The sequence below is a fragment of the Lissotriton vulgaris genome, chromosome 2_1 (assembly GCF_964263255.1).
Source record: "Lissotriton vulgaris chromosome 2_1, aLisVul1.2, whole genome shotgun sequence".
NCBI lineage: Eukaryota > Metazoa > Chordata > Amphibia > Caudata > Salamandridae > Lissotriton > Lissotriton vulgaris.
This window is the reverse complement of record NC_141687.1, coordinates 346,964,330-346,981,670: the sequence shown is the minus strand read 5'-3', so window position 1 is coordinate 346,981,670 and position 17,341 is coordinate 346,964,330. Positions and strand designations below refer to the sequence as shown.

General features: G+C 42.5%; 1 protein-coding gene across 22 annotated transcripts in view; it reads right to left on the bottom strand.

The window, feature by feature from the left end:
* The window catches only part of MYO18A (myosin XVIIIA), a 778,205-nt gene that overhangs the window by 205,742 nt on the left and 555,122 nt on the right, over positions 1-17,341 (bottom strand). For all 22 annotated transcript variants that reach the window (XM_086955115.1, XM_086955123.1, XM_086955114.1 and 19 more), the window contains 2 exons: positions 6,385-6,508; positions 3,527-3,727 (listed from right to left, as the gene is read on the bottom strand). In XM_086955115.1, coding sequence (XP_086811241.1) covers positions 3,527-3,727; positions 6,385-6,508 — 325 coding nt within the window. The remainder of the gene's footprint in view (positions 1-3,526; positions 3,728-6,384; positions 6,509-17,341) is intronic.

Genomic DNA, 17,341 nt, shown 5'->3' with positions numbered 1-17,341 from the left:
CGTTGTAACGACTTGCGTGGTAAAAGTAGCGTGGTAACAGTACGCGTTGTAAAAGTACGCGTGGTACCGTCATACATCCCTCTCAAAACATTCGGTTGCGCCAATGCCACACAGTAAATCCATTAAGGAGCATAGTCCTTGCTCTTACTGGCGCAGAAGCCATCAGGGGACTCAAATTATTAAGTGAATCAAGTTATAGACATAAGAAGCAGTTGATCATCTTGTTGTCTCACAGTACTTCATGCGGGTAGAACTTCCAGTACATGCTGAAGATGACGCAGACATTTAGCCATCATACGTTATAGTATTCATGAACCTACAGGATATGGATCTTCACATTCCTATTCACCCATTCCAAGGTCGTCTTCTTTCTTGGTGAGCATCTCTAGTTGTCTGCATCACCTTTTGACCTTTTAAGCTTTTTAGCTTACATTTTACATATGCTGAATGTTAGTTGACCTTTTCTGTTTGTCATGCAGAGCACAATTCAGGTGGTCTGATGCAGTGCTTGTCATTTTTATTCTTGACAATAGTGGGAGAGTGTTTCAATAGTGAAACTTTGAAATTTCTAAGGTCTATTTGTTGGCCAGAATACCCTGATTTCTGAACAAATTATCAGGGAGTAACTATAAGAGACATTAGTTGAGCTACCACATAAGCTTCATGCGCGTCATCGTTATATTGTTTGGAGCAATGCTAGAAAGCGTTGAGCTAGTAGATCGCCAGATAAGCCATGGCAGCACGAAGCAAAATGGTTTAGAAACGGAGGTCTGGCTCTTATGAACGTGCTCGCTGTTAGACAATGACAGTCCGTATACTTGGCTGGTTATCTGTTTTGGGAACCAGCAAAAAAACACTCCACAAGTAAAGCAAACACATCTAGGAATAATCAGACACCCAAACCGTAAGTGGCTGGCCCTCAGACAGATACTCAGCTGGCTCTCAGACAGATACTTTGGTGCAGGGATGAATTTCATGATGAATATCAGACCTAAATGCTGCTTTCAAGCTACATAGTTCGGACGACTGACGTACCAGTTTGAGCTTGTGAACCCTGGTGATCCTTTTTGCGGTAATTAAAAAACTAGCAAAAGAAGTGGGTTGTTGGGGTTTCACAGGGATTGCTCTCCATTTTTGGTATTTGCTATTACTTTGAAAGGAACTAAAATAATTTCTGTCCTTTTTAGGTCTGGCTCATCAGCGCAGTGGTCACCAGATCTTATGCGTTGAAAAAACAGAGGTTTCAGGAGACTGTAGCTCTGGTTCATCGGAGTCCAGCTTTTGATTTGTCAAGAGCCGTGTGCTTCCACTGAAAGAGTGCTTACCCTACAAGTAGCTGTGATCTTTTGTTTATGCAGCTGCTTGAACCAGACGCTTCACCAAACAAAGCTAATGTGAGGTCAAACACATGCTACAGTGAGGGATACAGCTTGCCTTTTAAGGTCACACAAATGGCAAGATGCTATTAAACAACTTCAAGATAATTATGGTGTTTGTTCTTCGCAGGTTGCCATGTGTGAGAGTTTATGCTCACTACAGCAGGGCTTTGTTGGTTATGCCGATGAGTCAACAGCCAATGCTATGAGCTAGAACAGTTTATTATGAAAAGTTATAATAACGTCAGGGGTTCATTTTGGATCTGATTTGTTGATTGTGAAAACTATACGTAAAGGTTAATAGGCATTCCAAGGTAGGTTATTACTCTACTAAAATCTTAAAAAGCTATAACCAAAGCAGTAGGCTTGGGTTTATTTACTGTGAAAAGCATTTGTTGAAGCCAAAAGGCGTTTAACAGTGGATTGTTACTACGCTGTGTTACAGGCTGCAGACAGGTATTTTGTAACACGAAATCTCGCAGATTACTGTAGAAGGGAAGAGTTCTGGTGTTCAATGTTCCCTGTGACAAACCCTGGGGGTAGAAGATTTTCATTGTGATAATCCTTAGGCTATTTTAAGAGGGGTTTTATATTGCTTTTCCAACTTAAATTTTGTACATGCTTGTAATTTCATAACTATATGCATGACGGTTCCGAGCACATGCCCACGTCAGTAAGCCTTGGTTGGTTTTGTTGTCAAGCCACTGGTAAACACAATAGGACTTATTGGTTAATTGGGATAAATTATATCATATGTTTCATCTGTTTATTGTGAAAAGTAATAAAAACAACAGTTGGCACAACTTACTTATTGTGAAACGCATGTACTAAAGGTACTAGACGTTTAACAGTGGATTGTTATCACACTGTGGTCAAAGCCCGTAGGCGGGTATTTGGTGAAATGGAGTCTCTCAGATTATCACAGCAAGCAGGGGTTTTGTTGTTGGTGACCTACTCGAATACACTGTGGGGATAGATTTGCAAGACTGTTTTCCTTCCTATTTACATGTTGTCTCTTGTCCAGTACAACCTCCCCCATCATGCATTTTTTCCACACTAGTCCTTTATGGGTCCAGCAATGCCGTTACCTACATCTTCCCACACTCCTCAAATGTACCACTTAATGGACACACATATTGAAATTTCATTAGACTGCAAGACTGTATATTATTAAATTCACTGGCTGTACTATCATCACCGATCATATCACTGCGCACCTACTCTTCAACGTCTTACTCAAAGGCATTAAAACGAGAAGTGGCAGTTACACCTTTCTCTGTTTACTGTACCAAAATCCCTTGCAGGCAAAAACATCAACTACATCCTCTCAAAACTCTTGCTCTCTACAAACACTCTGGTTGTCTTTTCCCAAATTGCGAGGCGGGAGAACTCCAGAAAAGCCACCTCACATTCCCGATGCAGCTCTTACCCATGCTCTACTTTCTTTATCTTTGCTATCAATGCTAGTGTTGCAACCTGCCCACAGTCCCTCAATTCCAAATTTATAAGGCATCAATTTCCCTAAAGCCCAAACCACCTGCCTGCACCACATCCGTTAACCCAATGTCTCTGACTTGGATCCCTTCATCAAATGTCATTGATAAACTTCTTTTTTAGCGTTTGGATTTACCACCTCCTACCACATCCCTCTGCCTCACCCTCTCTCCTTACCTCTGTTTCAACCACTCCACCTACCTAACCATCAGCATTCACAACTGTCCTGTCTGAATGTTGTCCTCTGCCACACTCTACATCAAGCATCAACCGCCACCACTCGACTTCGACTCCACCACCCTCAGGCATTAGCTTCTCTGGACAATGGTCTGCCTATACTACATTCTTTCCCAGTCATCAGCCTCATCTGCTTTCCTTACACCAACCTTGCTCATCTTGCTCCAATACCTGTGCTCGAACATTACATCCAATCTGCTTCCCTGTCCCTCGGCCCAGCTGTCATCCTCCAAAATCCTTTAGGTCTGAACGCTATTATTTGCCATCTCTTGCTCCAGGCACAGATATCCCTAAAATAGTTAACTATCCCTGTGCTTTCAGCTTCTTGGCCCTCACTGCTGTTGCCCATGTTGTGGTCCTCTATCTGAGTACTGCCTGTCACCCCATGGCCACCAGTTCCCGACCCTACTTATCCATACCTGCTCCAGCATCTGGATGCTGCCCGCCTGCTCATCCAGCTCCTCTTCCTGGTCCTTGACCTTTGCCTCGAGGTCTCGAAGCTGCTTCTTCACCTTGGCATGGGAGGCCTCATCTTTGGACTCCTGCGACGAGGCATCCTGTAGCTCGACCTCCACTTGCTCTACCTTCTGTGTAAGTGCCTGGATTTCTGAGTCTTTGTCCTGTGCGTCACATGATGGAGGAGAGTCACCAGAATGTGTTGAATGGTAAGTAAGTGCAAGGCACGTTATGGAGTGTATCACTTACCCTTTCCCTCACTCTCACTGCACGCCGTATACCTTACTTCAAAATGTCACTTTACTAACACATGCTGAAAAACAACCTCTGCTATTCTAAATATTTTCTCCCAAGTAGTATTAAAATATTCGGCACAATTAGACCATGCTTTGTTTCACTCTATTCTGGTAAAATGGAAGGTGTGGAATTTAGGTAGAATGCAATACATATTTTGTTTGCAATTGTCATTGTGTATCAGTTCACTTTATTTTTCTCTCTTTATGACATTATTTATATTTATGAGATACAAACAAGCGTGCAATTGGTTATGACTATTTTATTTACAACTTGAAGTTTGCAAGAAGAGTTCTTTAAAGTGCGCCTTTGCTAGTTTTTCCTCATCTTTACTAGCACTTTCTGTTTTCCTACAGATTTTTGCACGTGCATTTCTATTCATTGTTTGTTAAGTTTCTGTAATGCACAAAGTGCTGATATCAATAGTAAAAGTTAAAAAATCCACCAAAGATTTAGACACTGCATAAGTTCTTTGACTTGCTATAGGAATTTTGAGCTCTATATTTAAGGTCTTCGTTCACAATGGACCGCCCATCATGAGCAGAGACCTGGAGTCCACTACAATAGGGCTTCTAAGACATGCATCCTTGCTTCTATAATTTTATTTGCATCTTTCTTCTCTTCATACCCGATCTTCAGCTAACTCACAGAATATACCTTCCCAGCTACCTTCATCTACTTCTTCCATCTTTAAAACTTCTCATAAACCTACCCAACCGTGACTCTTTCTTTCTCAGCATTCACTTGGCCAATCTTCTGTAATGCAGACTCTTGCTTAGAGAATGCAACATAGCTTTACTATCAATTCTCAATATCATACTCGATTCATTTCTTATCCTCCTTTGGAACATTCTCTTGTGATTGGGTAACCTACTTCACCTCTAGAACACCGACACTCCTACTCTTCGTTTGCTTCCTCCTCCTTTATCACTTTTATTTCTTGACTTTGGCCTTTTCTCTCTTCGTTGTCATCTTTAACTGTGGCTGCGTAAATCTGATCTTAAATGTAACAACTGTAGTGCCGTGCCTTTAGACCTGTATTATTCAGCTCTTGCTGCTTTCCAACTTCCCCACTTTCTGTCATTTCTCCCTTGCTCTCTGGTCTGACCTCCTGTCAGCTCTGCCCCATCTGAAAAAAACATTGCCTGATCCATATATTTATGCAAATGCGTATTCTTTTCTTCCTATGCAACTATCTGAAGCATCTCAGATATTCACAAATACCTATGAATCCAGATTCTAACTCTGTCTCTTCCTGCATTTCGGATGCTTGCTCTTACTATTACATTTTAAATGGCTGATGTTCCTATTGTATTCAAAGCGTTGTAGACGTTTCTGGTTCTGTTCATTCCTGGTCTACTTTCTAAGTTTCTCTGAGCTCCTGTTCTGTTTTTTGACTAGGACATTATTGCTCATCACCTGCTCTGGAATCCCCGAGGGGGTGGGTTCTTGGTATTCTTATTCTCAATGAATACCACTTCCCTGGCAGCTAATATTTCCCCCTTTGGGCTCAATTTCATGCCAATGACTAACATCTTTATAGACTTTCCTCCTAACTGTAACTTTTCTAATCTATCTGCTATTAACTTGGGAGTGTTTTCCAAATCCCTTCCTCTTAATACTAGTATTATAACAATTTTGGTAATTTCTGCACTTCACACACTGACCTGTCCAGGCACTTCCACTGAGTCTTTTTGCACTTTCTTTCTTCCTCTGTCTTCTTCATAAAGTCTTGCCCTTGTATTTGACTCTTTGTAATCTTGTGTTCTACTTCCTGCACTCGTAGTTATACGCTTATTAACCTTTAATGCAACCAAAACTCTCTTACTTTCACCATGCCATTTTAGTCAGCTTTTTATCTTGAATGGAACCTCTTTTTCCGATACTTTAGGCCTCCTTTTTTCGCTGATCTTTCTATCAAAGTTCCAATTTCTTTGCACCACAATCACAAACTTACACCACAATCAAAGACTTGCTCCAATGTATTAATCTTACCTGGTTACAATTTACTTTCTGGAAGTGTTTGCTCTTTGTCAAGGTTTCCTCTATCTGTTTCACTACCAAGATGTACTTAGATCACTTTCTTTAAATGCTTCAAAATAAGGGAATTGCCCTCTATTTATAGCTTAGTCTGGTTAGGTGTTAACCTAATTTGCTTCTCATTCTCCATTGTTTTTCAAAGCCGCATTTCCCATTGTTTAAATTTTTTATTGCAACTCGGCAATTCATTCATTGCTATGTTTTTACCATTATTATTATTATCTCATAACAGTTCACTTGAGAAAGTTCTATTAAAATGCATGAACACAAATACACTTCTGCTTACCCTGCCCCTCCCCTTCCTCAAACTGGCCTGAAAGACGCAAAAGATTCTGAAGTAAACCTGTGCACATAAAATGGTTCATCTATGAGACAGGAGGAGGTGACCTGGGCTCCTTGATCAGAGTCTGAAAGTTGTAATGCGAGCTGGCAGCATAACCTGGAGGATATTACTTCAGAGAGAACTAGTCAGACAGACCCTACTTACCTCCAGCTGCTGTCTGAGGTTGAAAACCTCGGATGTGAGCATATCCTTCTCCCTGCTCAGTTTCTCTCTCTGGATCTTCTCCCTCTGCACCTCTTCATTTGCCTGGGCAAGCTCAGTGTCGAATCTAAGCCGAGGACGAGAGACACAAGAAAGATTTAAAGAAGATTCAAACATGTTCCAGCGCATACTGGCACCCGCCTCACCCTGTACTCCTTTCCTTGTTGCTGCACAAGGTCTGTCAGTACTTGACAAGACTCTAGGGCTCTCCTGGCTGCATCAAAAGTGCTAATAAGAAAACTGCTATTTATATCTTAACAACCTGCTAATTGCTCATATTTCAACTAATTAACATAAACAAAAACAAAAGTGCACTCAATGATGTATGCTTCTAAACTTACACAGCTGTCTCTTAAGGAACACTCACACACGATAATAGGAAATAAAAAAGACACAAGCTGTCCTTGGAAGAAGAATGTATTACAGAAAGACTCAGCCCGGCTCCAAAATCAGAGCTTCAGCTCCACAAGATAACTTAAGCAATACTCGACCCTACTCCGAAAACCGTGCTTTTATATCACAAGAAAAAAACCTAAAACAATTTGAGGACCAAAGCGAAGGTGAGCAAACCCCCAGAGTGTACTAGAACAACTAGAGCCAAGCTCACAAACTCTTTTGGATGTGATCGGCCGGCTGTTTGTCTTCCTGTTTGTCCGATGACAAGGAAAAAGCTGTTAAAAGGAGGGAGGTGCAAGTCTAGTGCCAGCTTGACCAACCTTCCAAGATTCACAGAGCTGCTTCCCAACCGGAGGATAGCCAAACCACATAGAGGAATGTAGCGGTGAGCAAAGGCAGGGGACCCAGTCCTGTGGACTCCCTCTCCCCTACACCATTGAACCATAATTTATTGCCCAATATTAGCAACTCAGTCTGGGATGGAGTAACCCTGCAAAGCATCACCAAGCCCATAGAATTTTATATGTACAACATATCTCCCCATGATGATGAGACCTCAATTGGACACCTCCACATCAGAAGTTTACCAAATGGGTGGATGTTGACATAGGCATGTGATAAAGAATTATAGAGGAAGAGTTCTCCCAGTATAGTTTTAGGTCCAGAGGAGGGAGGAAAAAGACCAAAGCTAAAGAAGTACCTCTGATCAGACCTATATTTCTTTTTCAGTGATATTCTTCTCATAAATTTAAGAAAGGATGCTAAATGTAAGAAGAAGACATGTAATTTATTCAAACATTATTTTTATTATTTTTCTCATTTTACCTTTCGGTTTATATATTTTTTTATCATAAATACAAAATAATTTGTTTACATACAAAAGATTTAAGTACCACGTTCTCTAAATCAAGCTATACAAAACATGATTCAGCTTAAGCAAAAGAACCCTAAGCAATTAATCTTATCCTATTATCATTCATTCCATCATGCATACTACTACACTTACTACCCGATCTAAAAGAACAGATTGGACATAATAAACAAAAAACACACTAAACTGACACAGAGTTGTTCTTGAGAGGTTATTATGAGAGAGAAGTCCTAAAAACGAATCACTTTTTGGTTTAAACATTATTTACAAAAGGTTGCTTCTTTCTCTGTACATATGACAAGTTGATTATACATATGAGGTTCTTTGATGCGTACGGCCTACGTACGTTTCGGTGACTGCTGATATTTAAATCACCTTCTTCAGGGCCAAAAACCAATTAGACAAAAAACAACTACATACACCAACGACTAAAATCAGGGGGTTCTTGAATTTCTATATTTGATAGTAGCGATGGAGAAAAACTCCCTTGCTGTATAAGTATGAAGATGGACTCAGTTTATCCATATGGTTATTGCATCTGTTTGGGAAATAAGTCCTGTCTTTATCCGGATTTCTAAATGCTGTGCGCGGACCAGCTCCTCACAAGGTTTCCAAATTAATATAAATACTTCAGGGGGTTCTTCCTGATATTCGTTTCTAGTAGAGCAGAAAGAGTAAGGCAGGGTTAGACTCTCCTTCCTGTCCTTATTGTGAAGGTGGCCGATGTCAGTAAGTCACAACACCATCGGTTCCGATCAAGTGCCGGTCGTCTACAGGGGGTCCTCCGGTATGCGTGCCGCTACGACCTTGGTGGCAGAGGGCCCCAATCACTGTGGAAAAGGTCTAAGCTACGGTGGTAGACATATTCGCCAACTTAGCGGAACATAAAATGTGGTTGTAAAGTTACTTGTAACTTTAAGCTTATGAATACACTTGCAGGAGGAAATGGTGAATAGGAAAAAGCAGAGAGTTACTTTGAGGTGTAAAATTAAGGAAACATGCATACAAATATATGAATGTATATTTCCCTTTGTGTATCAGGCCCTGTGTTTTTGTTACGGGTGATATTGGTTCTGTTTTTTTACATCATCAGAACTGTCAATCCTGAGAATTTTCAAGTGGGGGAACTGCGTTTAAAGGTGTGTGGTGTCACTTCCATTACCCCTGCTATTTTTATGAATCTACGTTCATTACCAACACTTCTTCATCCTGCAGGAACTTGCTAACCTCATGCTTCCTGTCTCTCTCAGAAGATAGCCCTAAGCAGTGCTTAGGTTGTAAAAAATGTTAGTGCTAGGGCCCTTTTTGGGAGGTCACAGCAGCCTGCACCACACATTGTCCCTGCGAGTGCTGCCAATGCACCAACACAACTACATACCATCTCACTCCTACAAGTGATACAGTTCAGAAAATTTTAAAGTATTTTGACTTATTAAACACACTGGTTGTGCTCATCTCAAACTTAAAAAGACAGTGCCACCATGTACTGGACTGTCACTAGAGCTAGTGCCGACAATTAAGTGCCAGTGCTGAACACCGGAAACCACTGGCTCAAATTAAGCACTGGTTCGAAGCCACGGTGAAAGCTCCCAGCTAATTCAAAAGTACTCACGACTTTGAAACACATTTTTAGTTAGTCTCTTATCTACTGAATTGCCTTCCACAAACAAACCTTGGTGCGCAAAGCCAGAAACCAACAAAGAGGTATTGGGCCCAACCGGGACTCGATCAAGACAACGGCTGCAGATTATATCAAGATGACAGGGATTTGGGTCTGTTATCACTGCTGCTGCTGCTGCAGTGGGTAGAGATGGTGGCTCTGAGGCAAGTCCAGCATTCCTCTCTCACCCCACCCTCATCACCACAGTACACTACACACTCCACTGCACGCACACATTTGTGTTTTCTCCATCTTGCTGTAAAAGCAAAATACGTCCCTTTCCTGTTGGCAGGGAACGCATGGGCTGTAATGAGTTTAACTGTCCAGGGACGGCAGGAGATTTCATTCAATTTGCTCATCAGAGAGAGAAGGGTTTGGGGCGAGGTGGAAGGGAGGGGGCTGGTTTACGGAAGCGCACAATCACTTCCAATAAACACTTTAATATGAAGTCTTGATGTCTAAATGTGTGCTGAAGTAGGCATGAGTCCTGCAATCACACTTGGTCCCCTAGGATGTAGCTAACACTAGGGCTGCAGAGAGGTGGCAGCGTTGCTTGATTTGTAATATAGCAGGTGCCGGTGCCCAAAACACTGCTCAATAGTAAGCGGCCGGTGCTATTAAATGTCCCCGTGGCGAATGCCAAGGCTGCTTAGTCCTGAATCCGGCTGCATAGTCCTAAATCCACCTAAGTGTGGCGTGTCGTCATCTATCACAAAGCGATACAAAAGGGGATGATGGACAGAGCGTTTGAGCAAATCAAACATCTACTCCAGTCAACTGATCTGGGTTTTGTCCACTCCCCGGACGAAGAAGGCCAGATGGGGAGGGAAGGCCTTCTCTGCTCTTGCCCCGAAGCTCTGGAACCTCCTCCCGGATAAGCTCAAGGGCCTCCCATCACTTGATCAATTTCGCAAAGCCTTAAAGACCTGGCTCTTCACTAAAGCTTACCAGTAGTTCCCTCTTCCATCCTGTGCATCGTTTCCAGCTTTTTCCATTCTATGCGCCTTGATGCCCCTGGGCAAAGTTCTGCGCAATACAAATCTGTCTTCATTCATTCATTCACTTTGTTGTGTGCTGTGTGGGGTTGACCTGCAGTTGCTACTTCTGTCTATGGTGGAGGAAAATGACTTCCTCTTTTTGCCCTGCTGTGGTATCCTGCTTGGGAAGGAAATCTCCAAGGGCTTGTGTGTGCTGGCCTCCTGTTGGAAGTCTAAAGGATATAACAGACTTTATGGAAAGATCCTTGCTGGATCTAAAGGGAAAACCTGCCTGAAAGGAAAACTGCAAACTGCATGAGGAGTGCTGTCCTGATGTGAGGGGTGAAGTTAGGCTCATTTTAGGCATATGTTTGTTGTTGTGTGATATATATGAATACAGTGCTTGCCATGAGGGGGATCCATCCAGATCCCATATCGGGCAGCTATTATTGAGTGGTGTCTGGACTGGCCCTTATACTGATATGCTGCAATTTGCCAATACCGGGACAAATTCAGCAGCCCCGTGTCTGTTTTCCGTTTGGAACAGCAACCTTAAAGTGGGATTCACCCCTTTCACTTTAAGCCAGGCTCAATAGAAAGGGCTCTCTTAAAGTGCCAACAGCCATCCTTTTGATGGAGTCTGATCCTAGCCAGGAGCTAAACTCCAAGATGCCAATGCAACGCAGGTAAATAAAGACCTCGGCTTCTTATCAATTCACGAGTGCTTAACAAAAACAATGATTGGAGGTGGGTTTTAAACTTTGCTTAACCCATACATGTAAGATATGCATGCACTGTAAAAATATCAGATGTATCTGTATGAGTAATAACACTAATAAAGATTTCAACAGAACTTACCAATTCCATACATGTATTCCATTTATTTTATAGTGCTAGACATCCCAATACACACATAAAGATAATGAATCATACAAGAGCCCAAATCCATATAAAGGAAATATTTCATAAGACAATGAGGGTTACATTGTGTGGGATTTACATATTGATAGGCATTATACTTTAAGAGTGCTTGGTGCTGAAAAACACACAAAAAAGGATTTAAAATGCAATGCAGTGGTTGCCTATACTAATAAGACTTTATTACCAACCTAAGTCCAAAAGGAACCCTTTTAGCAACCTTAAAGGTTTGAAGGCTTGAAAATAACCAATAAGGTTACAAACCTATGCCTTGCAGCTTGAACGTAGCTCCTTGATGTCAGTTTGGAGCTCGCCGTGTTATATTAGAAGGATTGTAACTTATGAGTTGCAAGTTACAAAAAGATCCCTGTTACAAACACAGTAACCCAAATGAGCGATATAAAATACAAATCGGTTATCTGTAGGCTTCATTGTGCTGTGCAGCAGGCCCATTTAACTCTCTATGCTCCAACTGTGACTAAACAAAGCACATGTATTCATTCCGCAAGTGCATTAACCCCAGTGTTACCTTACCGTTTTAATCCCCTCATAATTGCTGGGAATACAAACATCTCTGCAGCAGGTGCCTTAACCCCATAAAATGTTTCAAAATGATCAATGAAGTAAACCAGATTAGATTTACAGTCAAGTTTGTCCTTGTTGAAATGGTTACGCCACTCACAACTCTAACCCTTTTTTGCTGCTACACCTTGACCCCTAATTTATGGCATCCCAGATTAACATTTCTATTTCCAGCACTGTCTGAATGCAATAGTGGAGTTCACGCCACCAACCTTGATTTTGCCACGATGTACAGTAATTATCTTACCTTAGCATAGATGCGCCTTCATGGTTTTGGTACATATACAACTCCTGGGTAGGAATAGGTCTACTGGAGGAGCAATAGGGCCTCTACTGGTCAGGATCCTATCATAACTTAGTAGACTCCATAAAGTGATTTATTGGTGGTCAACAGTGCTTTCAGAGGGTGCATGCATTTTGTGACGGGGGGCCTGGCTCTAAACATTTCCCCTACCGGTGGCATCATCTCTTGTCCTGTCACAGACATCCTGGATATCGCCCCCATGAAGAATAATAAATGTCAAAGTCAATGGCATGCAGATTGCCAACAAAGACTTGGGTTCTTGTAAATGCTTCACAGATCACCTTGAATGACACTCGCACTCACTTTTGTATACTGCCTTATGTGTCAAGCCTGTTTATATGCTGCTGTGGCAAATTTGAAGCACACTCTCAGGGCGCACAGGCATAATATGAAAACTGTGCACTGAAGATGACACCACAACCAACAACCATCCACATCCATGCCCTGTACGATGGGGTCCTACCTAGTAGCCAACTTGGATAGTGCTTAAAAGTCTCAACAAGCGGTGCAGAGAACACTATAAAAATCCAAATATAGTCATTAATGATTAGTGAAACAGATTTATTACAGGTGGTGTCGCTGAAAAGTTGATAGTTCTGGGTCATAGTCAATCACATGTCAGGGAATATTTAAATTATATTGTCGCTCAGTATGTGGCGGAACCAGCCCAAGCTAATTCCCACTTTCACAAATAACAACCAGTTATAAAATCACCCAATTTCTAAGTGCATTTTAAAACCATTCTCTTTTGCACCTTTTCCTCATACCCTACCATGTGCTGATCACTGCCACTGCCCCAAGGGCTTTAAATGCACTATGCCTTGTCATTAATTATTAGAAAGAAGCTACAAGTTACATGTAAAATTATGTTTAAATACGGTTGTAATGTAAGCAATGTTACTGGTCCACTATGCATTAAAATACAACATTTAACAGTTTTCTCCAATGCTCATACGTGGGGAGCCGGTCTCGCCTTAACTATAAAACATTTCTTATTTTGATAATTGTTACTTACCCACACTGTTTTCAAAAAAGCTCTATTTAGCACTCATGCTTCCAAAGGTACCCAAAGACAACTCGTAACCCTGAGTAAAAGTTTATTTAATACTCTCAACTTCTGAAGAGTGACAATGCAATATCTATTAAAATGAAACCTTTGATATAGATGCTCGAAAATATTTTGTGAGAGTACGAAGAATGTGAACCCGCAAGTAGTCTTTCACCAGGGCCCCAAAACACCTTCTAAATAGCCTGTTGTGAGGATAAATGTGAGTTCAGTGAGGAGGAAAGCTAATGGTTTCACATCACCCATCAACAACTGAGCAGCCAGGTATGCGAGAACACTCCAATACAGTTAAAGACAAAGAATGCAAGCTCCAATAAAAAAGTAGATTAAAGTCAAAGGCAGAGAAATGGGCACTGGAACAAGCTACAGGTTGTACCCACTAGATCTAACATTACAAAAGATACGTTACTTTTAATTCATAGACATGTCTGTATCAACAGATAATGTAATCTAGAAGTCTAAACAGAACTCCAAAAATCCAGATTTTTGCCCACGTCCCCATTTATCTACATGGCCCACTTAGCTTTCTTTGTATACCTTCCAGATCCAGAATCATGGAGCCAGGCCTGGAGTGCACACCTACACACACAGGCACACACTACTCTTCTCCACAGGAGAGCAATGGTTAATAAAACAGCAGTGAACTCTTCTGACCTCACAGAACCGGTACTTACTGCATGTGCAGAAGTGGTGCAAGCTTCCTTCACATACACGGAACAGGTACGGAGGTAATGAAATATTTACTCACATAAACTGCCGACATTTTTTTGTTCAAATACCTTAATGCGAGTTTAAAAAAAATCTCAGAAATTCCCTTAAAAAAATTAGTAACCAAAGTTCACCATAATTTCACTTTGACATTTTTTTTTTCAGGGAACTTCATTTTTTTTAAAATCATGTAATACATCCAGCCCTGTGGACGTACCGAGTGGGGGTGCTGCAGGACCTGGCCTTTCGCAGTGTACAGAGAGTTTGGCCGCAAAGCCTTGCCAAACCCCTGCCAGAAGCCAATCCCACATGCTGCCATTGTCCAACCATAGCTATAGTGAGTTACATTTGTTTTAATTTGTTTAACGATTCACAAATCCTATGCATTATTTCTGAAGAGGCACTAGGGGCAAATTTGGCTTAGGATTTTCAAATCGGGCAATAAAAATAAGTTTATTAATATTTATTTTAACTCGCTTGGGGGTCAGGGTAGGCTCATTCTCTCCCTTATGCCCATATTATTTTTACTTTTGCATGTTGCTCGGTGCATCGTGTGGGGTAATGGTGGTTGCAGCAAAAAAATCCCTGTGATGGACAGCCAGAGTGCAGCGGGGTTGTAAATCTGTAGCAAATTAGTGAATGTGTAATGGATAACAGGAGAAAAAGTTTCATCATCCAACTACTTGCTTGTTGTTTTTTATTGGTTTTCAAAACCAGTTTAATAGGAAGTAATGTGGTGGGGGAATAAGGTTTGCTGTACTTTTTGAATGGCAAGAGAACAGGTACAGGTAATTTGCCACAGGTCTATTGATTAGTTGTAAGTACTTAGACTGATTGACGCTGGAGTGGAGTAGTTATAGGTAGACTGTACAGACCTAGGCAGACAGCAATTTCAGATGGACAGGCCTTTTATCAGGCACTATGTAAATGTCCTCACTATCAGGCACATGCATCAAGCGATTTGGGAATCGCAAACGGTGCGAATCGCAAAATTCGGCCGTTTGCGATTCCCAAATCACTATTTGGGATGCATCAACGTAAAAGTGAAGAAATCGCTATTTTAGCGATTTTTTAAAGTGCGATTGCTTTTAAGGAATCGCAATTTTGCGATTCCTTAAAAGCAATGCATGAAACTTAACAAAATTGCGATTTCGCAATTAGAGAGAAAAAATTACCATGAGGTTGGACCTCATGGTAATTTTGCGAAAAGTTAGAAATATGCAATTTTGTTCATATTTTTAACTTTCATGTTGTGCACACACATGCCCTTAGGGCATGTGTGTACACAACATATGTGCATTGTTTGATTTCAGGGGTGCAACAGGGTGTCCTTTGGACACCCCTGCACCCTTGAAATCGCAATCTCAATTTGCGATTAGCTAATTGCGAATCGCAAATTGAGATTGTCTTCCCATTCATTCCTATGGGCCTCTAGGCCCATAGGAATGAATGGGAAGGGATTCCTTAATTGCGATTCGCAAAATGCTAATCGCAAATAAGGAATTCTAAGGAATCGCAATTTATTTAGCGATTTCTTGATGCATAGGCATTTGCGATTCCTTAATTGCGATTCCTTAAAAATCGCAATTAAGGAATCGCAAATGCCGAGATTGATGCATGTGCCTGCAAGTCATTTACATTGGTAGAAAAAAAGCTAGATTTAGTGGGAATAAAGTTGTGGAAGGAAATTGGTTGGACATAGAGTATACCTGCAACAGTGGGAGCATCTTCATCATTTGGATGGGTCCGTTTTATGGTTAGCTGTGGCTAATTTCTCCTCATGATTTATTTTTGCCTTTGGCTCAGCTTTATAATTGCCTGGTGGGCAATTAACAGAGGTTAATGCCCACTAAAGAGGGTTTTAACTAACCTTGAACAGTTGAGAGACGGTTTAATAAGAACTCTGGAATGGTGGAAGATAAATTGAAGATAATATTGTGATAAAATTGTGTTGTATGGCCACAATAATGTCTCTCAGAGGAGCTTTCAACATTTCAGAGGCTGGTATTGGTCTTTTGATACAACCTTCTAATGTTTTGGTTTCTTCCATTAAATTCGAACAGTCTACTCGAATGGCTTGATTTAACATCATAGCCGCCCTGCCTCTTTCTTTACTAATTGTTGCATACAACCCTCCCTCAACCCCTCATATGGAGGCCGAAGGCGCGCCAAAGGCAAGCCTGTCTGCGTCCGTCCACGCCTGGACCGCGCCCAGCGCCGGAACCCCTGGCCCCCGCCGGCGCCAGGGCACCCGTCTGAAATACGACTCCGCCGCCCTCAACATACTCAACACCTGACGACCGCCCGCCTTCTACCGAGCCACCCCGAAACGCACCCATGGACCCTTCACCTGTCAAACCTGCAAATTCACCTGCCTCCAATCCTGCCCCCCGCCAGCCACACCAAGCAACAACGACAACCACCTCAAGTGCATCCGCCTCAACACCCGCTCCGTCCACAAGCACGCCGTCGAACTCTGGGACATCCTCGACTCAACAACACCAGACGTCGCCTTCCTCACTGAGACCTGGATGAACTCGGTCTCGGCCCCAGACATCGCCATAGCCATCCCGGACGGCTACAATAACACCCGGAAGGACCGCACAAACCAAACCGGAGGAGGAATCGCTATCCTCTACAAGAACACCATCAACGTCACGACCAACGCCAAAGATACACTCTCCGCCGCCGAACACCTACACTTCCAAATACACACCGACCCCAAGACCACCTTGAGGGGAACGCTCATCTACAGGCCCCCGGGTCCACACACATATTTCAGGGATACCATCGCCAACTTCATCAGCCCGCACGCCCTAGCCTCACCAGAATACATCCTCCTAGGGGACCTGAACTTCCACCTAGAGAAAAACAACAACAACACCACCACCCTGCTCGATAACCTGGCCAACCTCGGACTCAAGCAACTGATTGACACACCCACCCACCTCGTCGGCCACACGCTCGACCCCATCTTCTCCGCCAGCAACCACGTCTCCTTCAGCCACTCCACAGAACTACACCGGACTGACCACAGATGCATCCACTTCACCTTCAAAAAGAATACATCCCACCACCGCACACAACAAATCCCCCGCAGATGCTGGAGCAAAATCACCACAGACCAGCTCCTCTCATCACTAAGCCAGAACCCGCCAGCCGACACCGCTGACCCCAACAACGCAGCCCACAACCTCGCACAATGGATCACCAACTGCGCCAAAGACCTCGCTCCACTGAAGAACCCCCCAGGCAAGACCGGCAACAGGAAAACATGGTTCACAGACACCCTCAAAGAATCAAAGAAATCATGCTGGACCCTCGAAAAAACCTGGCGCCACGATTGGACTTCAGAAAACATGACAGCCCTCAAAAACACCACCCGCGAACACCACCAGCTGATCCGCACCACCAAAAG